Source organism: Oncorhynchus clarkii, chromosome 5 (assembly GCF_045791955.1).
Source record: "Oncorhynchus clarkii lewisi isolate Uvic-CL-2024 chromosome 5, UVic_Ocla_1.0, whole genome shotgun sequence".
NCBI lineage: Eukaryota > Metazoa > Chordata > Actinopteri > Salmoniformes > Salmonidae > Oncorhynchus > Oncorhynchus clarkii.
In genome coordinates, this window is record NC_092151.1 from 39,676,853 (window position 1) to 39,695,182 (window position 18,330).

Consider the following 18,330-nt stretch of genomic DNA (forward strand, 5'->3'; position numbering starts at 1 on the left):
CCAAAACAATCACATAGACGTGGAGTCATTTGAGGGTCAGGTAGGTGTGGTGGTGTGTTCCTTGCCAGGTATGACTCCATAACCTCTTTTCTGGATAGTTCATCTGCTGTTTCTTTGGTTCAATTCCCATTTCCTCCTTTTTTTGCTTTTTCTCACTGGGAGAGTTGTGATATGGATTTCAGTTTACTGCTTTATTTTCTCTTGAGGTGTCTTTCTTTTTTGTTTCTTAAGATACTCCTGGTATGTTTGATTTTGTTTATATATAGTATGTCCTTGTCCTTTCCTTGGTTGATTTAGGGGGTATCTTATAGAAAAAATAAAAATAATTACTGTCAGTAATAACCATAGTAAGTTACATTACATAGACATCAAAATCACTCAATTATCCTAGCATTATACAAAATGTAATGGTCATGGTTATTTAGAAAATAAGTGTTCAATTTAAACTTAAACATGATCCTATACAGTACCAGTCAAAAGTTTGGACACACCTACTCATTCAAGGGTTTATCTTTATTTAGACTATTTTCTACAATGTAGAATAATAGTGAAGACATCAAAACTATGAAATAACACATGGAATCATGTAGTAACCAAAAAAGTGTTAAACAAATCAAAACATATTTTAAATGTAATATTCTTCAAAGTAGCCACCCTTAGACTGATGACAGCTTTGCATTTTTACGATATTTGGTCATAAATAGCAGGGATTCTAGCATGCTAACTCCAGCTGAACAGCTAGCATACAATGTATCCTAAATGCACATAATTAAAACATCATTTCAAAAATCTAACATCATTTCTTGAAATTAGATTCAATTTGGTAATGACGTACAATATTATCTTCTCAAGTCATATTTACCTTTCTTTTTATATCCTTTCCGGCATCAACATTTGAATCTCCCTCCAAGAAAATCAATGTGCTCCACGGTCACTATTTATAACCATAGTAACCAAGTAAACAAACTTAAGAAAATTATTATCATTATGTAATCAAATCAAATCGGTCACATACACATGGTTAGCAGATGTTAATGCGAGTATAGCAATTTTTAAAATTTATTTTACTAGGCAAGTCAGTTTAAGAACAAATTCTTATTTTCATTGAAAATAAGATTTGATGCTGTTCAGGGGCAGAACGACAGATTTGTACCTTGTCAGCTCCGGGGTTTGAACTTGCAACCTTCCGGTTACTAGTCCAACGCTCTAACCACTAGGCTACCCTGCTTGTGCTTCTAGTAACTAATGGCCTTGAGATAGAAGCTGTTTTTGCAGTCACTCGGTCCCAGCTTTGATGCACCTGTACTGACCTCGCCTTCTGGATGATAGCGGGGTGAACAGGCAGTGGCTCGGGTGGTTGTTGTCCTTGATGATCGAAGAGCCTTCACTGCTGCTCGATCATCCTATTTTTCCTACTTAATTGAGGAAAATAAGAACAATCCGAAATTTATTTTTGATACTGTCGCAAAGCTAACTAAAAGGCAGTATTCCCCAAGTGAGGAGGACGTTCACTTCAGCAGTAATAAATTAATGAACTTCTTTGAGGAAAAGATCATGATCATTAGAAAGCAAATTACAGACTCCTCTTTAAATCTGCGTATTCCTTCAAAGCTCAGTTGTCCTGAGTCTGCACAACTCTGCCAGGACCTAGGATCAAGAGAGACACTCAAGTGTTTTAGTACTATATCTCTTGACACAATGATGAAAATAATCATGGCCTCTAAACCTTCAAGCTGCATACTGGACCCTATTCCAACTAAACTACTGAAAGAGCTGCTTCCTGTGCTTGGCCCTCCTATGTTGAACATAATAAACGGCTCTCTGTCCACCAGATGTTTACCAAACTCACTAAAAGTTGTAGTAATAAAGCCTCTCTTGAAAAAGCCAAATAAAAAACTTGGCCTGTATCGAATCTTCCATTCATCTCAAAAATTTTAGAAAAAGCTGTTGCGCAGCAACTCACTGCCTTCCTGAAGAAAAACAATGTATACGAAATGCTTCAGTCTGGTTTTAGACCCCATCATAGCACTGAGACTGCACTTGTGAAGGTGGTAAATGACCTTTTAATGGCATCAGACCGAAGCTCTACATCTGCCCTCGTGCTCCTAGACCTTAGTGCTGCTTTTAAAATCATCGATCCCCACATTCTTCTGGAGAGATCGGAAACCCAAATTGGTCTACACGGACAAGTTCTGGCCTGGTTTAGATCTTATCTGTCAGAAAGATATCAGTTTGTCTCTGTGAATGGTTTGTCCTCTGACAAATCAACTGTACATTTCAATGTTCCTCAAGGTTCCGTTTTAGGACCACTATTGATTTCACTATATATTTTACCTCTTGGGGATGTCATTCGAAAACCTAATGTTAACTTTCACTGCTATGCGGATGACACACAGCTGTACATTTCAATGAAATTTCAATGAAAATTGCCCTCGCTAGAAGCGTGTGTTTCAGACATAAGGAAGTGGATGGCTGCAAACTTTCTACTTTTGAACTCGGACAAAACAGAGATGCTTGTTCTAGGTCCCAAGAAACAAAGAGATCTTCTGTTGAATCTGACAATTAATCTGTATGGTTGTACAGTCGTCTCAAATAAAACTGTGAAGGACCTCGGCGTTACTCTGGACCCTGATCTCAAGATCACAGGGGTGGCCTGTGAGCATATCCCCTGATCTCATATCAAGACTGTTTCAAGGACAGCTTTTTTCCATCTACGTAACATTGCAAAAATCAGAAACTTTCTGTCCAAAAATGATGCAGAAAAATGAATCCATGCTTTTTTACTTCTAGGTTAGAATACTACAATGCTCTACTTTCCGGCTACCCGGATAAAGCACTAAATAAACTTCAGTTAGTACTGTTAATACTGCTGCTAGAATCCTGACAAGAACCAAAAAATGTGATCATATTACTCCAGTGCTAGCCTGCCTACACTGGCTTCCTGTTAAGGCAAGGGCTGATTTCAAGGTTTTACTGCTAACCTACAGAGCATTACATGGGCTTGCTCCTACCTATCCTTCTGATTTGGTCCTGCCGTACATACTTACACGTACGCTACGGTCACAAGACGCAGGCCTCCTAATTGTCCTAATTGGAGTGTGAAGGTGAATGGAAAGGCTCTGGGGCAACAAACCGCCCTTGCTGTCTCTGCCTGGCCGGTTCCCTTCTCTCCACTGGGATTCTCTGCCTCTAACCCTATTACAGGGGCTGAGTCACTGGCTTACTGGTGCTCTTTCATGCCGTCCCTAGGAGGGGTGCGTCACTTGAGTGGGTTGAGTCACTGACATGATCTTCCTGTCTGGGTTGGCGCCCCCCCTTGGGTTGTGCCGTGGCGGAGATCTTTGTGGGCTATACTCGGCCTTCTCTCAGGATGGTAAGTTGGTGGTTGAAGATATCCCTCTAGTGGTGTGGGGGCTGTGCTTTGGCAAAGTGGGTGAGGTTATATCCTTCCTGTTTGGCCCTGTCCGGGGGTATCATCGGATGGGGCCACAGTGTCTCCTGACCCCTCCTGTCTCAGCCTCCAGTATTTATGCTGCAGTAGTTCATGTGTCGGAGGGCTAGGGTCAGTTTGTTATATCTGGAGAACTTCTCCTGTCTTATCCGGTGTCCTGTGTGAATTTAAGTATTTCTCTCTTTATTTCTCTCCCTTGGAGGACCATGCCTCAGGACTACCTGGCATGATGACTCCTTGCTGTCCCCAGTCCACCTGGCTGTGCTGCTGCTCCAGTTTCAACTGTTCTGCCTGCGGCTATGGAATCCTGACCTGTTCACCGGACGTGCTACCTGTCCCAGACCTGCTGTTTTCAACTCTCTAGAGACAGCAGGAAGGGTGGAGATACTCTTAATGATCAGCTATGAAAAGCCAACTGACATTTACTCCTGAGGTGCTGACTTGCTGCACCCTCGACAACTACTGTGATTATTATTATTTGATCATGCTGGTCATTTATGAACATTTGAACATCTTGGCCATGTTCTGTTATAATCTCCACCCGTCACAGCCAGAAGAGGACGGGCCACCCCTCATAGCCTGCTTCCTCTCTAGGTTTCTTCCTAGGTTTTGGCCTTTCTAGGGAGTTTTTCCTAGCCACCGTGCTTCTACACCTGCATTGCTTGCTGTTTGGGGTTTTAGGCTGGGTTTCTGTACAGCACTTTGAGATATCAGCTGATGTACGAAGGGCTATATAAATACATTTGATTTGATGATCATTTTGGCCTTCCCTTGACATCAGGTGCTGTAGGTGTCCTGGAGGGCAGGTAGTTTTCCCCCGGTGATGCATGCCACCCACTGGAGAGCCCTGCGGTTGCGGACGGTGCAGTTGCAATTCCAGGCGGTGATACAACCCAACAGGATGCTCTCAATTGTGCATCTGTAAAGGTTTGTGAGGGTTTAAGGTGCCTCCTGTTGCACCTTCTTCACCACACAGTCTGTGTGGGTGGACCATTTCAGTTTGTCAGTGATGTGTACGCGAGGAACTTGGAAGCTTTCAACCTTATTAACTGCGGTCTCGTCGATGTGGATAAGGGGGTGCTCCCTCTGCTGTTTCCTGAAGTTCACAATTATCTCCTTTGTTTTGTTGATGTCGAGTGAAAGGTTATTTTCCTGGCACCACACTCCCAGAGCCCTCACCTCCTCCCTGTAGGCTCTCGTCATTGTTGGTAATCAAGCCTACTACTGTTGTCTGCAAACTTGATGATTGAGTTGGAGGAGTGATTGGCCACGCAGTCATGGGTGAACAGGGAGTACAGGAGTGAGCTGAGCACGCACCCTTGTGGGGCCCCAGTGTTGAGGATCAGCGAAGTGGAGGTGTTGTTTCCTACCTTCACCACCTGGGGGTGGCCTGTGAGCATATCCCCTCCATATATGTATAGGCCTATACACTATGCATAATAAACACATCATCATACAAGCTCTAGGTCCATCCACATCATCTAGCAGAGAATACAATTTAGCTCTGTGTGACAAACAGGAGGATAGATTGCTTGGTTTGACCGACTGATTTCTAATGGGCCTTCTGAATGAGAGGATTGATTAAACATCCGTCTTTTCCTGCATGGGATCGCTGAGGTAATGGTCAACTCTGTCCTCACACCTATTCATCTCCCCCACTTTGCAGGAAATCAATTACCCTCTACAGGAATGCAAAGCATGGACAATACTGTTTCAGTGTCTAGTGAATTTGACCCTCTCCAGGAATGCATAGCATGGACAATACTGTTTCAGTGTCTAATGAATTTTACCCTCTCCAGGAATGCATAGCATGGACAATACTGTTTCAGTGTCTAATGAATTTTACCCTCTCCAGGAATGCAAAGCATGGACAATACTGTTTCAGTGTCTAGTGAATTTTACCCTCTCCAGGAATGCAAAGCATGGACAATACTGTTTCAGTGTCTAGTGAATTTTACCCTCTCCAAGAATGCATAGCATGGACAATACAGATTTAGTTTCTAGTGAATTTTACCCTCTACAGAAATGCATAGCATGGACAATACGGATTTAGCGTCTAGTGAATTTTACCCTCTACAGGAATGCATAGCATGGACAATACTGTTTCAGTGTCTAATGAAATGAATTTTACCCTCTACAGGAATGCATAGCATGGACAATACTGTTTCAGTGTCTAATCTAGACATTTCCATGAATGTCCTGTACAGTATGTAGTGTAGCCAATACAAGGCCCTGCTCCTTAAGTGGGACACTTATATGCTGTGCATTTAACTTCAACAAAAGCCATTCAAAGTCTAACATTAAGACCGAACAATCTTCAGTGAACTACTTCATCGTGAGAAAAGTAGTAGGGAATAGGCATTGGTCGGATGTGAAGTTATGTACTTTATTAAGACTCTACAACACTGAGGAGTGTTACATTAGTCTGCAGATCAGCTGTGAGTGGGTCATTGCAGGATCTTTCAGCACCAGGAAAACAAAATGAACCGGTGGTAAAATAAGATAAGAACTGTAGTAGGAAGTAGGTAGAGGCAGCGAGGCTCTCTCCAGGCGCTGTTGGTCTGAAGGAACGCGGGGGGGAGATTGAGACCACGGTTCCATCCCAAATGGCACCCTATTCCTTATATAGTGCATAACCTTTGACCAATGCCAATAGTGTACTATATAGGGTTTAGGGCGCCATTTGGGACACATAATTGCCATTTGGGAATCACTCCAGGCTGTAGTAACAGATGCGTTAACATTCCGGTCAAAGCACAGGCAGTTATGGAGGACTAGTGATCCTAGCAGTGGAAACAATAGGGAAAGCACAGTACCACAGCAGCAAGATGCAGATAGAGCCCAGCTAGTGAGAGGAGACCGAGACACCGTCTTTCAATTCAAATCAGCCACTACTACTTCTGTCGCTTCAAACTGCCATCTCCCAGAGGATGGTAGACAAATCCACCAGGAAGTAAGAAAAGTTATTGTTTACGCCTCAGAAAGAGGACAAAGAGCAGAGGGACGAATATGGCAAATAGTGACTAAGAAAATATGAAAAACACAGCTGCAAACAGTTCATCCAGGTACAATCTTAAGACGGTACAATTGAGAAACTCACTCAACTAAAAAAAATCTATTTCATCCCAGAAAAAACCCAAAGCATAAAAGATCCACAAAAACCCCCACTTAATTTACAGTACTAATACAGCCCACTCTTCATCCGTTAACAACATGGTGAGCTTTACAAAGGCATCGTCTGCTACACACTGTACAATACTGGACATCTTTTTTTTCAACGTTATTTTCAATTAATTTTCAAATAACTTAAAAATCATTCCCGTTAAAAAGTGCAAATCCATTAAAAGATGAGCTTGACTGGATGGGCAATGGTCATGAAAAGTCCGATGTTCAGTGTTTTCTTGTGCAAAGTAACGTTATAATAATACAAATAATAGTAATTATAAGAGTTTTACAGGTGTCATAGCTCGCTGTACTTTCTCACATAACTCCATTCGAGTCTCAATCCCACTTGCTTTTTGTTCCCAATCTGAAACCTTTTAGAGGATGTTCCATCAAATCCAGGAATGGAGAGAAAACCCTTAATGGTCCCAGAGAGGAATACTATGTATCACCTCAACTTACATTTTGTTTTTTAAAATCAGAAAGGGGTCAAAAACCGGCAGGTCCCCCGTTTTGACATGGTCCCATTATAGTGTACACATCTCTAAAAGTCAAAACAATAACGTAAAACCAACTTGAAAATAATCATAAAATAATACAGAGCTAATTTCATAAATGAGGTCTAATGCTTTTATGAGTTTTTTGCTTAAAATATTAGTGTGCTGGAAAGGAAAGGGAGAGGCCATTGGTTGTCTTTTTAATAACACATGATCTGTGTTCGGGGTCTGTATACTGCAGCTTCCCTTGCCAGGCTTGTTGAAGACACATGGCTCTGAGTGAGGCTAGTATATGCACTACTACACCCACCCTAATCTCTATCCTTGTCTGAGGGATAGGTAGAGAAGCCTCTGCCCGGCTTCATTAGGGCAGCTAACACTCAGGTAAAGGCAGACTGGCATGGGTCCTCATCACAGACCCTAACTGCTCATCAATGAGCTGTGAGTCCCCATCTCTAACCTTAACCACTAACCAATGAGCTATGAGTACTCATCTATAACCTTAACCACTAACCAATGAGCTTTGAGTCCCAATGTCTGACCTAACCATTATCCATTTGGTTCTCTCTATTTGGCCTTAACCAGTGACAACAAAGAGCAACCATGAGCGAGAGACCGGGAGATGGGCACTAGGGGGCGACAACATGACTTGAGACGATTTCCCGGGAAGGCAACATTTTCATGTAAACACTGAAGTAGGATGAGGAAAGAATAAATGGGTGGTGGTTGTGAGAAACTGGTCGTTTATAGTGAAATGGAACAACAACAAAACAAGTGGAGGAAAGAAATCTTTCCAATGGTGTAGAGTTGAGTTAAGGGGCTGGGGTTTGTCCCGGCTCAGCCCAGAATGTGTGAAGTGTTTCTGGTAAGAGTCTCTGTGGTTGGTTCTTTCCCAGTAAAGGTGGGTGTGAGTTGGTCTGGTTCAGTCTGGACTAGGACTTCTGTTCTTCTCCGGCTGTGGATGAGGGTGTGCTCTCTGGCTTCAGGATCTGATACGTGATTAGGTACTCTGGGTAAGCCTGAGGAATACAGTGGGAGAGGACAATCATTGTCATTATAAACACCAACCATACAGTCTCAACACATCTACAATATGTGCTTTTCGACAGACTTGCACTGTGGTACCGTGGCTCTTGTGAAAGGTGTGTGTGTGTTAGACTGACCTGTTCTCCTCTGTAGATTACGTACTCTGCGTAGGCCAGTCCATTGACGCTGGGCCGGCCAATCACAGAGTGGTGTCCAGGGGGGGCGTGGGCCATCTTCATGGCACTGAACTGGAGGAAGGACTTACCCAGGGTCACCCTGCAGAACAACAACTGCCTGCAACACACAACAACCCAACACACACATACACACACACACACATTAGAACAAAACACACACCTCCCTGTAATAAACAACAACACACGCCAGAACATTACACAACTTGAGATCATTCATAACACACACACACACATCGGAACAGCACATACAATTGGCTGCAATACACAACACCAGATGGATTAGAAACAGCAGCATACACACAGCCTCTGCTTGCAGAACAGGCTACACATCACACATCAATAAGGAACGTCTGGAGTGAGTCTGACCTGTGGCAGACGTAGCAGGAGCGGTCTTTGTGAGTAGGGCAGCCCGTGCCCCCTCCTATCCCGTACACGTACTGGTTACTCTTGGAGGAGTTCTCTGCAAAATAGATGCCCGCGCCGAACATGCCTCCAATGTAGGCATGCCGCTCGTCAAAACCCTTATGGATGATGGCGTTGATGAATGGAGAGCCTGGCAGAGGAAGGGGGGGGGGGGGCAACCCTCATTCAGAAACAAAAGTTGTAAGAGAAATGTCTCTCTTCAACAGAAACGATAGGTAAATGGTAGAGGTACTGGGTAAATGGTAGAGGTTCTGGGTAAATGGTAGAGGTACTGGATAAATGGTAGAGGTACTGGGTAAATGGTAGAGGTACTGGGTAAATGGTAGAGGTACTGGATAAATGGTAGAGGTACTGGGTAAATGGTAGAGGTACTGGGTAAATGGTAGAGGTACTGGGTAAATGGTAGAGGTACTGGATAAATGGTAGAGGTACTGGGTAAATGGTAGAGGTACTGGGTAAATGGTAGAGGTACTGGGTAAATGGTAGAGGTACTGGGTAAATGGTAGAGGTACTGGGTAAATGGTAGAGGTACTGGGTAAATGGTAGAGGTACTGGGTAAATGAAAAACTACCGTGGAAGAGCATGCGCTCGTTGTGGTGGTTGTGATTTTCGTCAGCGATCTCTTTCTGTCTGTGCGAGTACCTCTCCCTCAACTTCTTATTCACCACCTTCTGGATCTACAGACGGACAGAGCGCACACAGTCAGACTCAACAGAACTGCCCACGTGCTCAAATCTTCGTCTTATTACCAGTGTTATTAGAGAGGTGTTTATTGAGGAGGAATCGGGATTTGGGGAGGTCGTCTCCTCTCCAGACGCCAACGACTCACCTTTAGGATGTTGTACCTGCTGAAGACCCCACCTGCGTTGCCGCCGTCCTGGTGCTCTCGGATCGTACTTTGCAACTGTGAGGACGGTAAAGACAGAGCTGTTATGACAGAGCTTTTGGTCCGATGTCCTTACTTCTCCTAAGTCGACCGTGTCCACTTCTAACACAGATATAATCTAATTGAACAAAGGCCTGTTTTCGATTGTCCGTTTGATTGAGGAAATGATCTGCATCGTTGCGCTGCCGACTGAGCAAGTAGCCCTTGGAACAAATCAGGGCTACGTTTGCAGTGTTTACATGGTAGAGGAGAGCTATAGTTATAGCACATACCTCCTCCTCTACAGACTGGAACTCCTTATCGTCAGTGGCCAGGTCTATGAGCACCGTACCCTGACTGGCACAGTGGAACGTGAGGTACGGGTTAGCACCTGGAGCAGAGGGACGAGAACACAGCATATGAAAATAATTAATCATGTGAAATTGTATCAGGTAACAATGTAAATGCCCGCACCAAAGCCCGCTACCTCATCCTCCAACGAAGACGTTTCTCTATAAATTGCCTAATTGACCTTTTGTCCACTGTACTTGTTTTATTTTTTCCCACAAAGTAGAAATAAGGGAGCAAAATAAATAAATAAATAAATACAGTAGGGGAAGAGGTAGTTGTTTGGGCTAAATTATAGATGGGCTATGTACAGGTGCAGTAATCTGTGAGCTGCTCTGACAGCTGGTGCTTAAAGCTAGTGAGGGAGATAAGTGTTTCCAGTTTCAGAGATTTTTGCAGTTCGTTCCAGTCATTGGCAGCAGAGAACTGGAAGGAGAGGCGGCCAAAGTAGGAATTGGTTTTGGGGGTGACCAGTGAGATATACCTGCTGGAGCGCATGCTACTGGTGGGTGCTGCTATGGTGACCAGCGAGCTGAGATAAGGGGGGACTTTACCGAGCAGGGTCTTGTAGATGACCTGGAGCCAGTGGGTTTGGCAACGAGTATGAAGCGAAGGCCAGCCAACGAGAGCGTACAGGTCGCAGTGGTGGGTAGTAAATGGAGCTTTGGTGACAAAACGGATGGCACTGTGGTAGACTGCATCCAATTTATTGAGTAGGGTATTGGAGGCTATTTTGTAAATGACATCGCCGAAGTCGAGGATCAGTAGGATAGTCAGTTTTACAAGGGTCTGTTTGGCAGCATGAGTGAAGGAGGCTTTGTTGAGAAATAGGAAGCCAATTCTAGATTTAACTTTGGATTGGAGATGTTTGATGTGAGTCCGGAAGGAGAATTTACAGTCTAACCAGACACCTAGGTATTTGTAGTTGTCCACATATTCTAAGTCAGAACCGTCCAGAGTAGTGATGCTGGACGGGCGGGCAGGTGCAGGCAGCGTACATAGAATATGTAGTGTAGTAGTGGACGACGCCTGTCCCATGCTTGACTGTTTGTTTTCAGTGTCTCATAACTCATTTTGATTGGTCCACAATGTGGTTTCAAAACATTAAAAAAAAAAATCTGTCTTTTGTATTACTGTGTCATAGTGGAGTGACACTTCAATACATTTGTCGAACTCCACGAGAAACCACAATAACACAGAGCTAAAGGTGGTGTCCTCTGAGTAGCAGGCTGTACTGAGAGACATTGGGTATGGGTAAGCAGCAGTGTGCATGTCTAGTATTACTTCATAAGAGGTTAAACGGCCCTCCAAAATAACCTTAAACTCTCGTGATTAAGCCAGTGTGGCCAATTAAGCCACTATATACTGTATAAGACAGTTCTTAAATATGAAATCAATAAGGGATGAGATGAATGGAAAACGATCCGGCTGGCAGTATCTTGGCTGAGATCTGGCTCTCTGACCTTGCTGTCCTCCCAGGAGTCTCTCCATGCCTTTGATGAGTTTGTGGCGGTGACCGTAGGCGTTGATCCCAATCTCCTTCAGCTCCTCGTGGCCCATATCGGCCAGGACATCCAGTGTAATCTGCACGGAAACAGAACAATCAGCCAATCAAGAACAGGAGCTGAGACAGAGCATCCTAAACACAGCAAATCAGAGTGGCTCTCCAAAAAAATGCATCCAATCATAATATCATTAGAACGAAGAGACGGTGACAGTGCAGAGAATAGCAAGTCACAGATCGCTACAAATAATGTGACATTCAGAAAGAAGAATATCAACAAATTCCAGAAAAAAATAGTAGATTTATCTTAGTTCGCTGGTTAAATGTACTTGCTGGCCACCATTTCTAGCCCTGCAGCCGACCATGACCCATTTCTACCAAGATATGACAAGATATGGTTTAGAGCCATCTCTCTCCCTCTCGGTCTGTGTCAACCCTCACTCATCCGGCCAGTGCAGGGAGTTGTGTAAAATCTCTCCAGCCACTGAGGGGATACACTTAGCCAGTGGTTGAGGAGAAGAGAGGGGTTTAAATGGGTAACTCACTACTCAAATGCATATTCACTGATCAACAACACTGGAGAATCCTCACCCTTAACACAGCATCATCTAGTCTACTCACCAAAAACAAACCTTCAGATATGGACAAACAAACACTCACACAATCACATAGAGAGAGTGTAATATAGAGAAACTATGAAGAGGCCGTGGTGTGAGTGTGGGGTAGGTTAGTGACTGTGTGTGGGGGACACACTTCATAATTTCTATTCCCTGAGCATATATCCTCTAAGGCTGAATCACCTCTTCTCTCTCTGACACTCCCAATCTCAAATAGCCTCCTCCTTGGCTATCCATCACAAGTAAGACAGGTCTGTCACACACTGACACCCGGGCCACTGGCCCTGTCTAATCAATCAGGAAAAGGAACTTCCCACATGTGACTAACATACAGATGTGATAACGCAGCACAGGAGGTTGGTGTCACCTTAATTGGGGAGGACAGGCTTGTGGTATATATGTTATTTAACCTTTATTTAACTAGGCAAGTCAGTTAAGAACAAATTCTTATTTACAATGACGGCCTACCAAAAGGCCAACTGCGGGACGGGGGCTGGGATTAAAAATAAAACAAAATAAAAATATAGAACAAAACACTCAACAGCTGGAGCGGGAACCTGTAATGCAGTGATAATGGTGAGAAACCAAAAAACAATCTGGTACGAGAACAAACAACTCCACTTTCATCTCATAAGCTTCTCTACATCTGAAAGACTGGAACTTTTTCCTTTAGCAGTAAACCCTCCTTCATGTAACTTCTTCCTTTCCTTTCCTTTCCTTTCCTTTCCTTTCCTTTCCTGGCTGCTCTGATTCTGAACTTGTCTTTAGGAGAGACAGGAAGGTTGAATAAGGTCTGATTTGCTCTCCTCTCCTGACCTCCCTCCTCGCTCCCGTTCCCTCGCTGCAGGGATCCCTCTGCTCATCTATGTGCAAATGAGATCCCTCTCTGTTCCAGCATGGCTACCATGTCCCCAGCCTGATTTCACCTGACATGTCGTCCCGCACACCCCTAACACCACACGCTGCTCAGCGTGGAACCCAACATCCCCCTAAAATCAATCAGCGGTGGGATGAAGAGGTCAGTCTAAACTACCCTGCCGGAGACACGGGGCACTTTGAGCTGCTGCAGACACAGGCAGAGAAAGAGACAGGGGAGGAGAGGGAGGGAGAGAGAGAGTGCAGTCTGCTCTGCAGCATGAGGGAAATGTCATAGTTTCTGGCCATGCAGCACGGTGAAGTCTGATTTCAGCCTGTCTGAGATGATCTGTCTATGCATAAGGGGGGCAAGTAATACTACTGACTGACTGACTGACTGACTAACTGACTGACTGGCTGACTGGCTGACTGGTTGACGGTCCAGTAAAAAGGCCAGCTGCAGACAGAGCGGCACGGATGACAGATTGACTGAGAGTTCAGCTTTTTAGACTTTTAGTCGTGAGTGACGGAGGTGCATGAACGGGAAACAGTAAAAGTGATTGGTTTGTACAGGGACCACTAGGATACGTGCATTTACCTGTTCCCTCTCGAAGATGTCGCGCAGGTGCTCCAACCCCAAGCTCTTCAGGAACTGGCTGATGTTCATGTCTAGGATGGCTGTTGAATAAAACACAAAACAGACAGTGTCAAATGACGGCTTAAATACGGTCTACTCAGACAAATCAGACAAACTCTTTTTCACACGTATTGCCGTATTATGGGAGTCTTCATTTTTCACATTGATGGCCTACTTTGTATGGTGATGCCAAGGGAAAATGTCCACTCTTGGCTGGATACAAAGTTGAATCATATTCTATCTGTGATATATAAAAGACGGAAGGGTTACGTACGCTGTCCTTCCTTCCTGTCGGACCCGGCGGCTCCGTCTGCAGGCCCGGTGGCTCCAGCCACAGTGAGCTCACTGAGGGGACCGGCCAGGTTGTCTATGCTGCTGGCTGCAGACAGGCAGGATGGCGTAGAGGCCGGAGAGATGTCCGCTGCACTGACCACCGAGCCGCTGCCCACCGAGCCGCTGCCCACCGAGCCGCTGCCCACTGAGCCGCTGACCACGGAGACGCTGCCCACCGAGGCGCTGACCACCGAGGCGCTGACCACCGAGGCGCTGACCACCGAGGCGCTGACCACCGTGGCCTGAGGCTTGAAGCAGCTGGGCAGGGCGTCTGGAGGCATAGCATCAATCAGCAGCGCTCTGATGTCATCAGCCTGAGACAGAGGAGACAAGAAACAGACATGTAATGAGGATACTATGATAAACATATTCATTGATTTACACAGTAAACCATCTATCGCGTTCATCTGAAGGAAGGTCTTAATTGCCTAAAGTCAATTACTTCTCAATATCAGAACACAATGGAAATCCTAACAAGCTACAGTTGTGTATTCCAGAATTAAAGGGCAGAGTGACTTTGTGAGAGGCCATTTACCGGAGGTAATTACAAGTGTGTGTGCGTGGGTGTGTGTACCGTAGCCAGGTCCAGTGGCGTCTGTCCCTCCTGGTTCTTCATTGTAGGGTCAGCTCCGTGGGCCAATAGCAGAGCACACAGCTGGGTCCGGCCTTTCTGAGCCGCCTCGTGGAGGGGGGTGAAGGCCCACTTATCTGTAGCGTTCACACACGTGTTGTGCTTGATCAGGAGAGCAGCTATATCCACGTGCTGCGGGAGAAACAACAGGGATGCGTTAGGCTCAAATCTGAATGACCCGGAAGAAACAAATCCTTCAGTGAATGATGGAGTGAATCAGTTCAATGACTTAACTTAGTGAAAGAGAGAACTTAGAAACCCTATCAACGCCTGACGTTTCTAGTGTTCTGTGATCATCTCAGTGTTGAGCCGAGCCCACTGACATTTCATCATCACCACACACTGTCACGCACACCCACACAGTGGCCCTATGCAATATAGACGGGACAGGCCCAGTCAAGGTCAGCCGAGGCCTGCCAGCAACCAGCTGACCCATGGACCTAAGGAGCACACACTCCACACCTACACAATGGAAGTCAGAGCAGCACACAGGCAGATAGTTGTGCAGCAGGAGCAGTTCTCGGGACCCATGCCAAGGGTAGCAGGCGCTGGACTGAACTGAGAGCCATCTCATAACCCAGGGCTGTTACGTAAAACAGACTGCTCCGAGCTTCCTGCTTGGGCCTAATCATGTCAGCAGGCCCCTACACACTAATACTGGACTAAATGGCATAAAGAACACAAACAACGGCCATTTGGACTGCCTATTAGCTTAACAAATGGCCAAGTTTCCCCATCTGTGTCGTCGCAATGGTCAGAGCTGTCCCTGAGAATGCGTTTGATTTAGGGTGGGAGAAGGTTTGGTTGTGGCTTGTCCCTGAGAATGCGTTTGATTTAGGGTGGCAGAGGGTTTGGTTATGGCTTGGACATTTATTTTGCTTGTTTGATTTAGACCGAGGTTGTGTTTCCTGTCAGTGCTGCTGTGCTCTCTCGCTCTCTGTGACCACTCTCCGTATCATCTCCATATCAGCCAGTGTTCACAAAGCGCCTCCCTCAATGGGCCACGGCAGTGCTTCACTACTAAATGAATGATGAAACGCAGTGTTGTATGAAAAGTTGATGAGATTCTTCGGCCTTGGAGGGACCTCTACAGCACAACATTTACACGCCCGACACAATGTGTCACACTCAGGAACACAACAGAGTGTTTGGTATAAGCAGGGAGCACAGAGAGGCCGTGTGGGGGAACAGGACTAGAGAGGAGCTCTGATTGGCTCAGTAAATGTCATTGGCACACTGGTGTTTATAAGTAATAGTCCACTTTTTGGGCTGTGCTCCATGGATTGGAGATGATGGATTATGGCACTCACCCCGTAAGAGGCAGCATTGTGGAGGGGGATGAGGCCCCCCTTGTCCTGGGCGTTGACATCAGCTCCATGCGCCAGCAGGTACTCTGCTACCTCCAGGTTATTGTAGCCAGCTGGTGGGGGGGGGCACACAATGGATTAATGCAGACACCGAAATGTGCTCATATGTATTGCCATGAATGCCTCATTTGGTCAGCCAAAACTTTTCAGAGACCTTTGCGAGGAAAAGGGTGCAAAATGGATTACTCTGGCATCATGGGGCTCAGTGTTCCATCTGACACTGGTATCTCAATCCCTCTCTCCCTAGCTCTCTCTCTCTTTCTAGCTCTCTCTCTCTTCCTCTCTCTCCGTAGCTCTCTCTCTCTCCTTCTCAGTATTCTTTCAAGGTCTCAAACGAGCTCAGCTTCAAAGGAGAAGTGACCCTATACCACTGCAGCAATTTATGGTGTGAGAAATTGAACAGAAATCCAGAAATCGGTTCCGCAGCGGTGTGTTGGAGGCACGGTGAGCACACTGTTCCCTCTAGTTGACTCCCCTCCAGGACCCAGTCTAATTAACACTCATTATTAGCTTCAGCCCGATGCCGATCCACACACGGCTCTGGGCGTGTGCGTCGCTTACACTCTCAGACTCTCTCATTGCTACTTTAATGAGGAGACCGCTAATCAAAGTCATTCTCATAGATTAGGTCTCTCGCTCCTCTCAGCTCTTCACGGTGTGAACATGAGGGGGGGAGATGTCTGCCTGGCACTCACTCACTCACTCACGCACGCACGCACGCACGCACGCACGCACGCACACACACACACACACACACTCTTCTTACACTATTAAACACACACATCTCTCCCAGCAGCAGGGTGTTTGGACTTAATGTTCTGCTAGGGGAGATAATTGAGCTGCCGTGTTATGGAGACTAAAGACCTCCGAAACCTCCACTGCAGCACGGACCTCTAGTTAGCAGAATGGAAGTGAATGATAGACTAGAGACACTAAGTTTAAGTGGTATTATTGCATGTAAATGTAATTAAACGGTTGAATCACCACACACACACACACACACAGACAATCTTAATTTCCGCCGCGCGGTCGAAAGTTGCTAATTTAACTGTGAAATCAAGCTGCGGTAGAAAGTGGGTGAGCGCATGAAACGAGGGGCGTCTGTCCTGATCATCCGCCACCTAGAGAGAGGCCATACTGTAGTAAACACATGGTGTGGTGTGAGGTTTGTGTCAGGTCAGCCGTTGACTGTTGTCCCAGCCCAGGTCCGTTCCCGGTTGCCTCCTGTGACTGTTTGTTCACCCTCACCCATCTGTTGCCCCCCCCTCCACTGAGCCACGGCCTTCCACGGGCACAGGGAGGGCAGACTTGTCCAACAGCCCTGGCCATCTGGCTACACACACTCATGACCAATCGGACCTACAGTGGGGCAAAAAAGTATTTAGTCAGCCACCAATTGTGCAAGTTCTCCTGCTTAAAAAGACGAGAGAGGCCTGTCATTTTCATCATAGGTACACTTCAACTATGACAGACAAAATGAGGAAAATAAATCCAGAAAATCACATTGTAGGATTTTTTATGAATTTATTTGCAAATTATGGTGGAAAATAAGTATTTGGTCACCTGCAAACAAGCAAGATTTCTGGCTCTCACAGACCTGTAACTTCTTCTTTACGAGGCTCCTCTGTCCTCCACTCGTTACCTGTATTAATGGCACCTGTTTGAACTTGTTATCAGTATAAAAGACACCTGTCCACAACCTCAAACAGTCACACTCCAAACTCCACTATGGCCAAGACCAAAGAGCTGTCAAAGGACACCAGAAACAAAATTGTAGACCTGCACCAGGCTGGGAAGACTGAATCTGCAATAGGTAAGCAGCTTGGTTTGAAGAAATCAACTGTGGGAGCAATTATTAGGAAATGGAAGATATACAAGGCCACTGATAATCACCCTCGATCTGGGGCTCCACGCATGATCTCACCCCGTGGGGTCAAAATGATCACAAGAACGGTGAGCAAAAATCCCAGAACCACACGGGGGGGAGCTAGTGAATGACCTGCAGAGAGCTGGGACCAAAGTAACAAAGCCTACCATCAGTAACACACTACGCCGCCAGGGACTCAAATCCTGCAGTGCCAGACGTGTCCCCCTGCTTAAGCCAGTACATGTCCAGGCCCGTCTGAAGTTTGCTAGAGAGCATTTGGATGATCCAGAAGAAGATTGGGAGAATGTCATATGATCAGATGAAACCAAAATATAACTTTTTGGTAAAAACTCAACTCGTCGTGTTTGGAGGACAAAGAATGTTGAGTTGCATCCAAAGAACACCATACCTACTGTGAAGCATGGGGGTGGAAACATCATGCTTTGGGGCTGTTTTTCTGCAAAGGGACCAGGAAGACTGATCCGTGTAAAGGAAAGAATGAATGGGGTCATGTATCGTGAGATTTTGAGTGAAAACGCCCTTCCATCAG

The 18,330-nt window shown here is 45.6% G+C and overlaps 1 protein-coding gene across 1 annotated transcript in view; it reads right to left on the reverse strand.

Annotated features, from left to right (window-relative positions):
- Window positions 1-5,816: 5,816 nt before the first annotated feature.
- LOC139408810 (poly [ADP-ribose] polymerase tankyrase-1-like) overlaps window positions 5,817-18,330 on the reverse strand; it is a 116,636-nt gene continuing 104,122 nt past the window's right edge. Inside the window, exons 17-27 of the mRNA XM_071153153.1 lie at window positions 15,857-15,966; window positions 14,490-14,678; window positions 13,857-14,229; window positions 13,544-13,623; window positions 11,433-11,553; window positions 9,915-10,012; window positions 9,586-9,660; window positions 9,328-9,433; window positions 8,700-8,886; window positions 8,274-8,430; window positions 5,817-8,129 (exon numbers count right to left, since the gene is read on the reverse strand). Coding sequence (XP_071009254.1) covers window positions 8,043-8,129; window positions 8,274-8,430; window positions 8,700-8,886; window positions 9,328-9,433; window positions 9,586-9,660; window positions 9,915-10,012; window positions 11,433-11,553; window positions 13,544-13,623; window positions 13,857-14,229; window positions 14,490-14,678; window positions 15,857-15,966 — 1,583 coding nt within the window. The 3' untranslated portion in view covers window positions 5,817-8,042. The remainder of the gene's footprint in view (window positions 8,130-8,273; window positions 8,431-8,699; window positions 8,887-9,327; window positions 9,434-9,585; window positions 9,661-9,914; window positions 10,013-11,432; window positions 11,554-13,543; window positions 13,624-13,856; window positions 14,230-14,489; window positions 14,679-15,856; window positions 15,967-18,330) is intronic.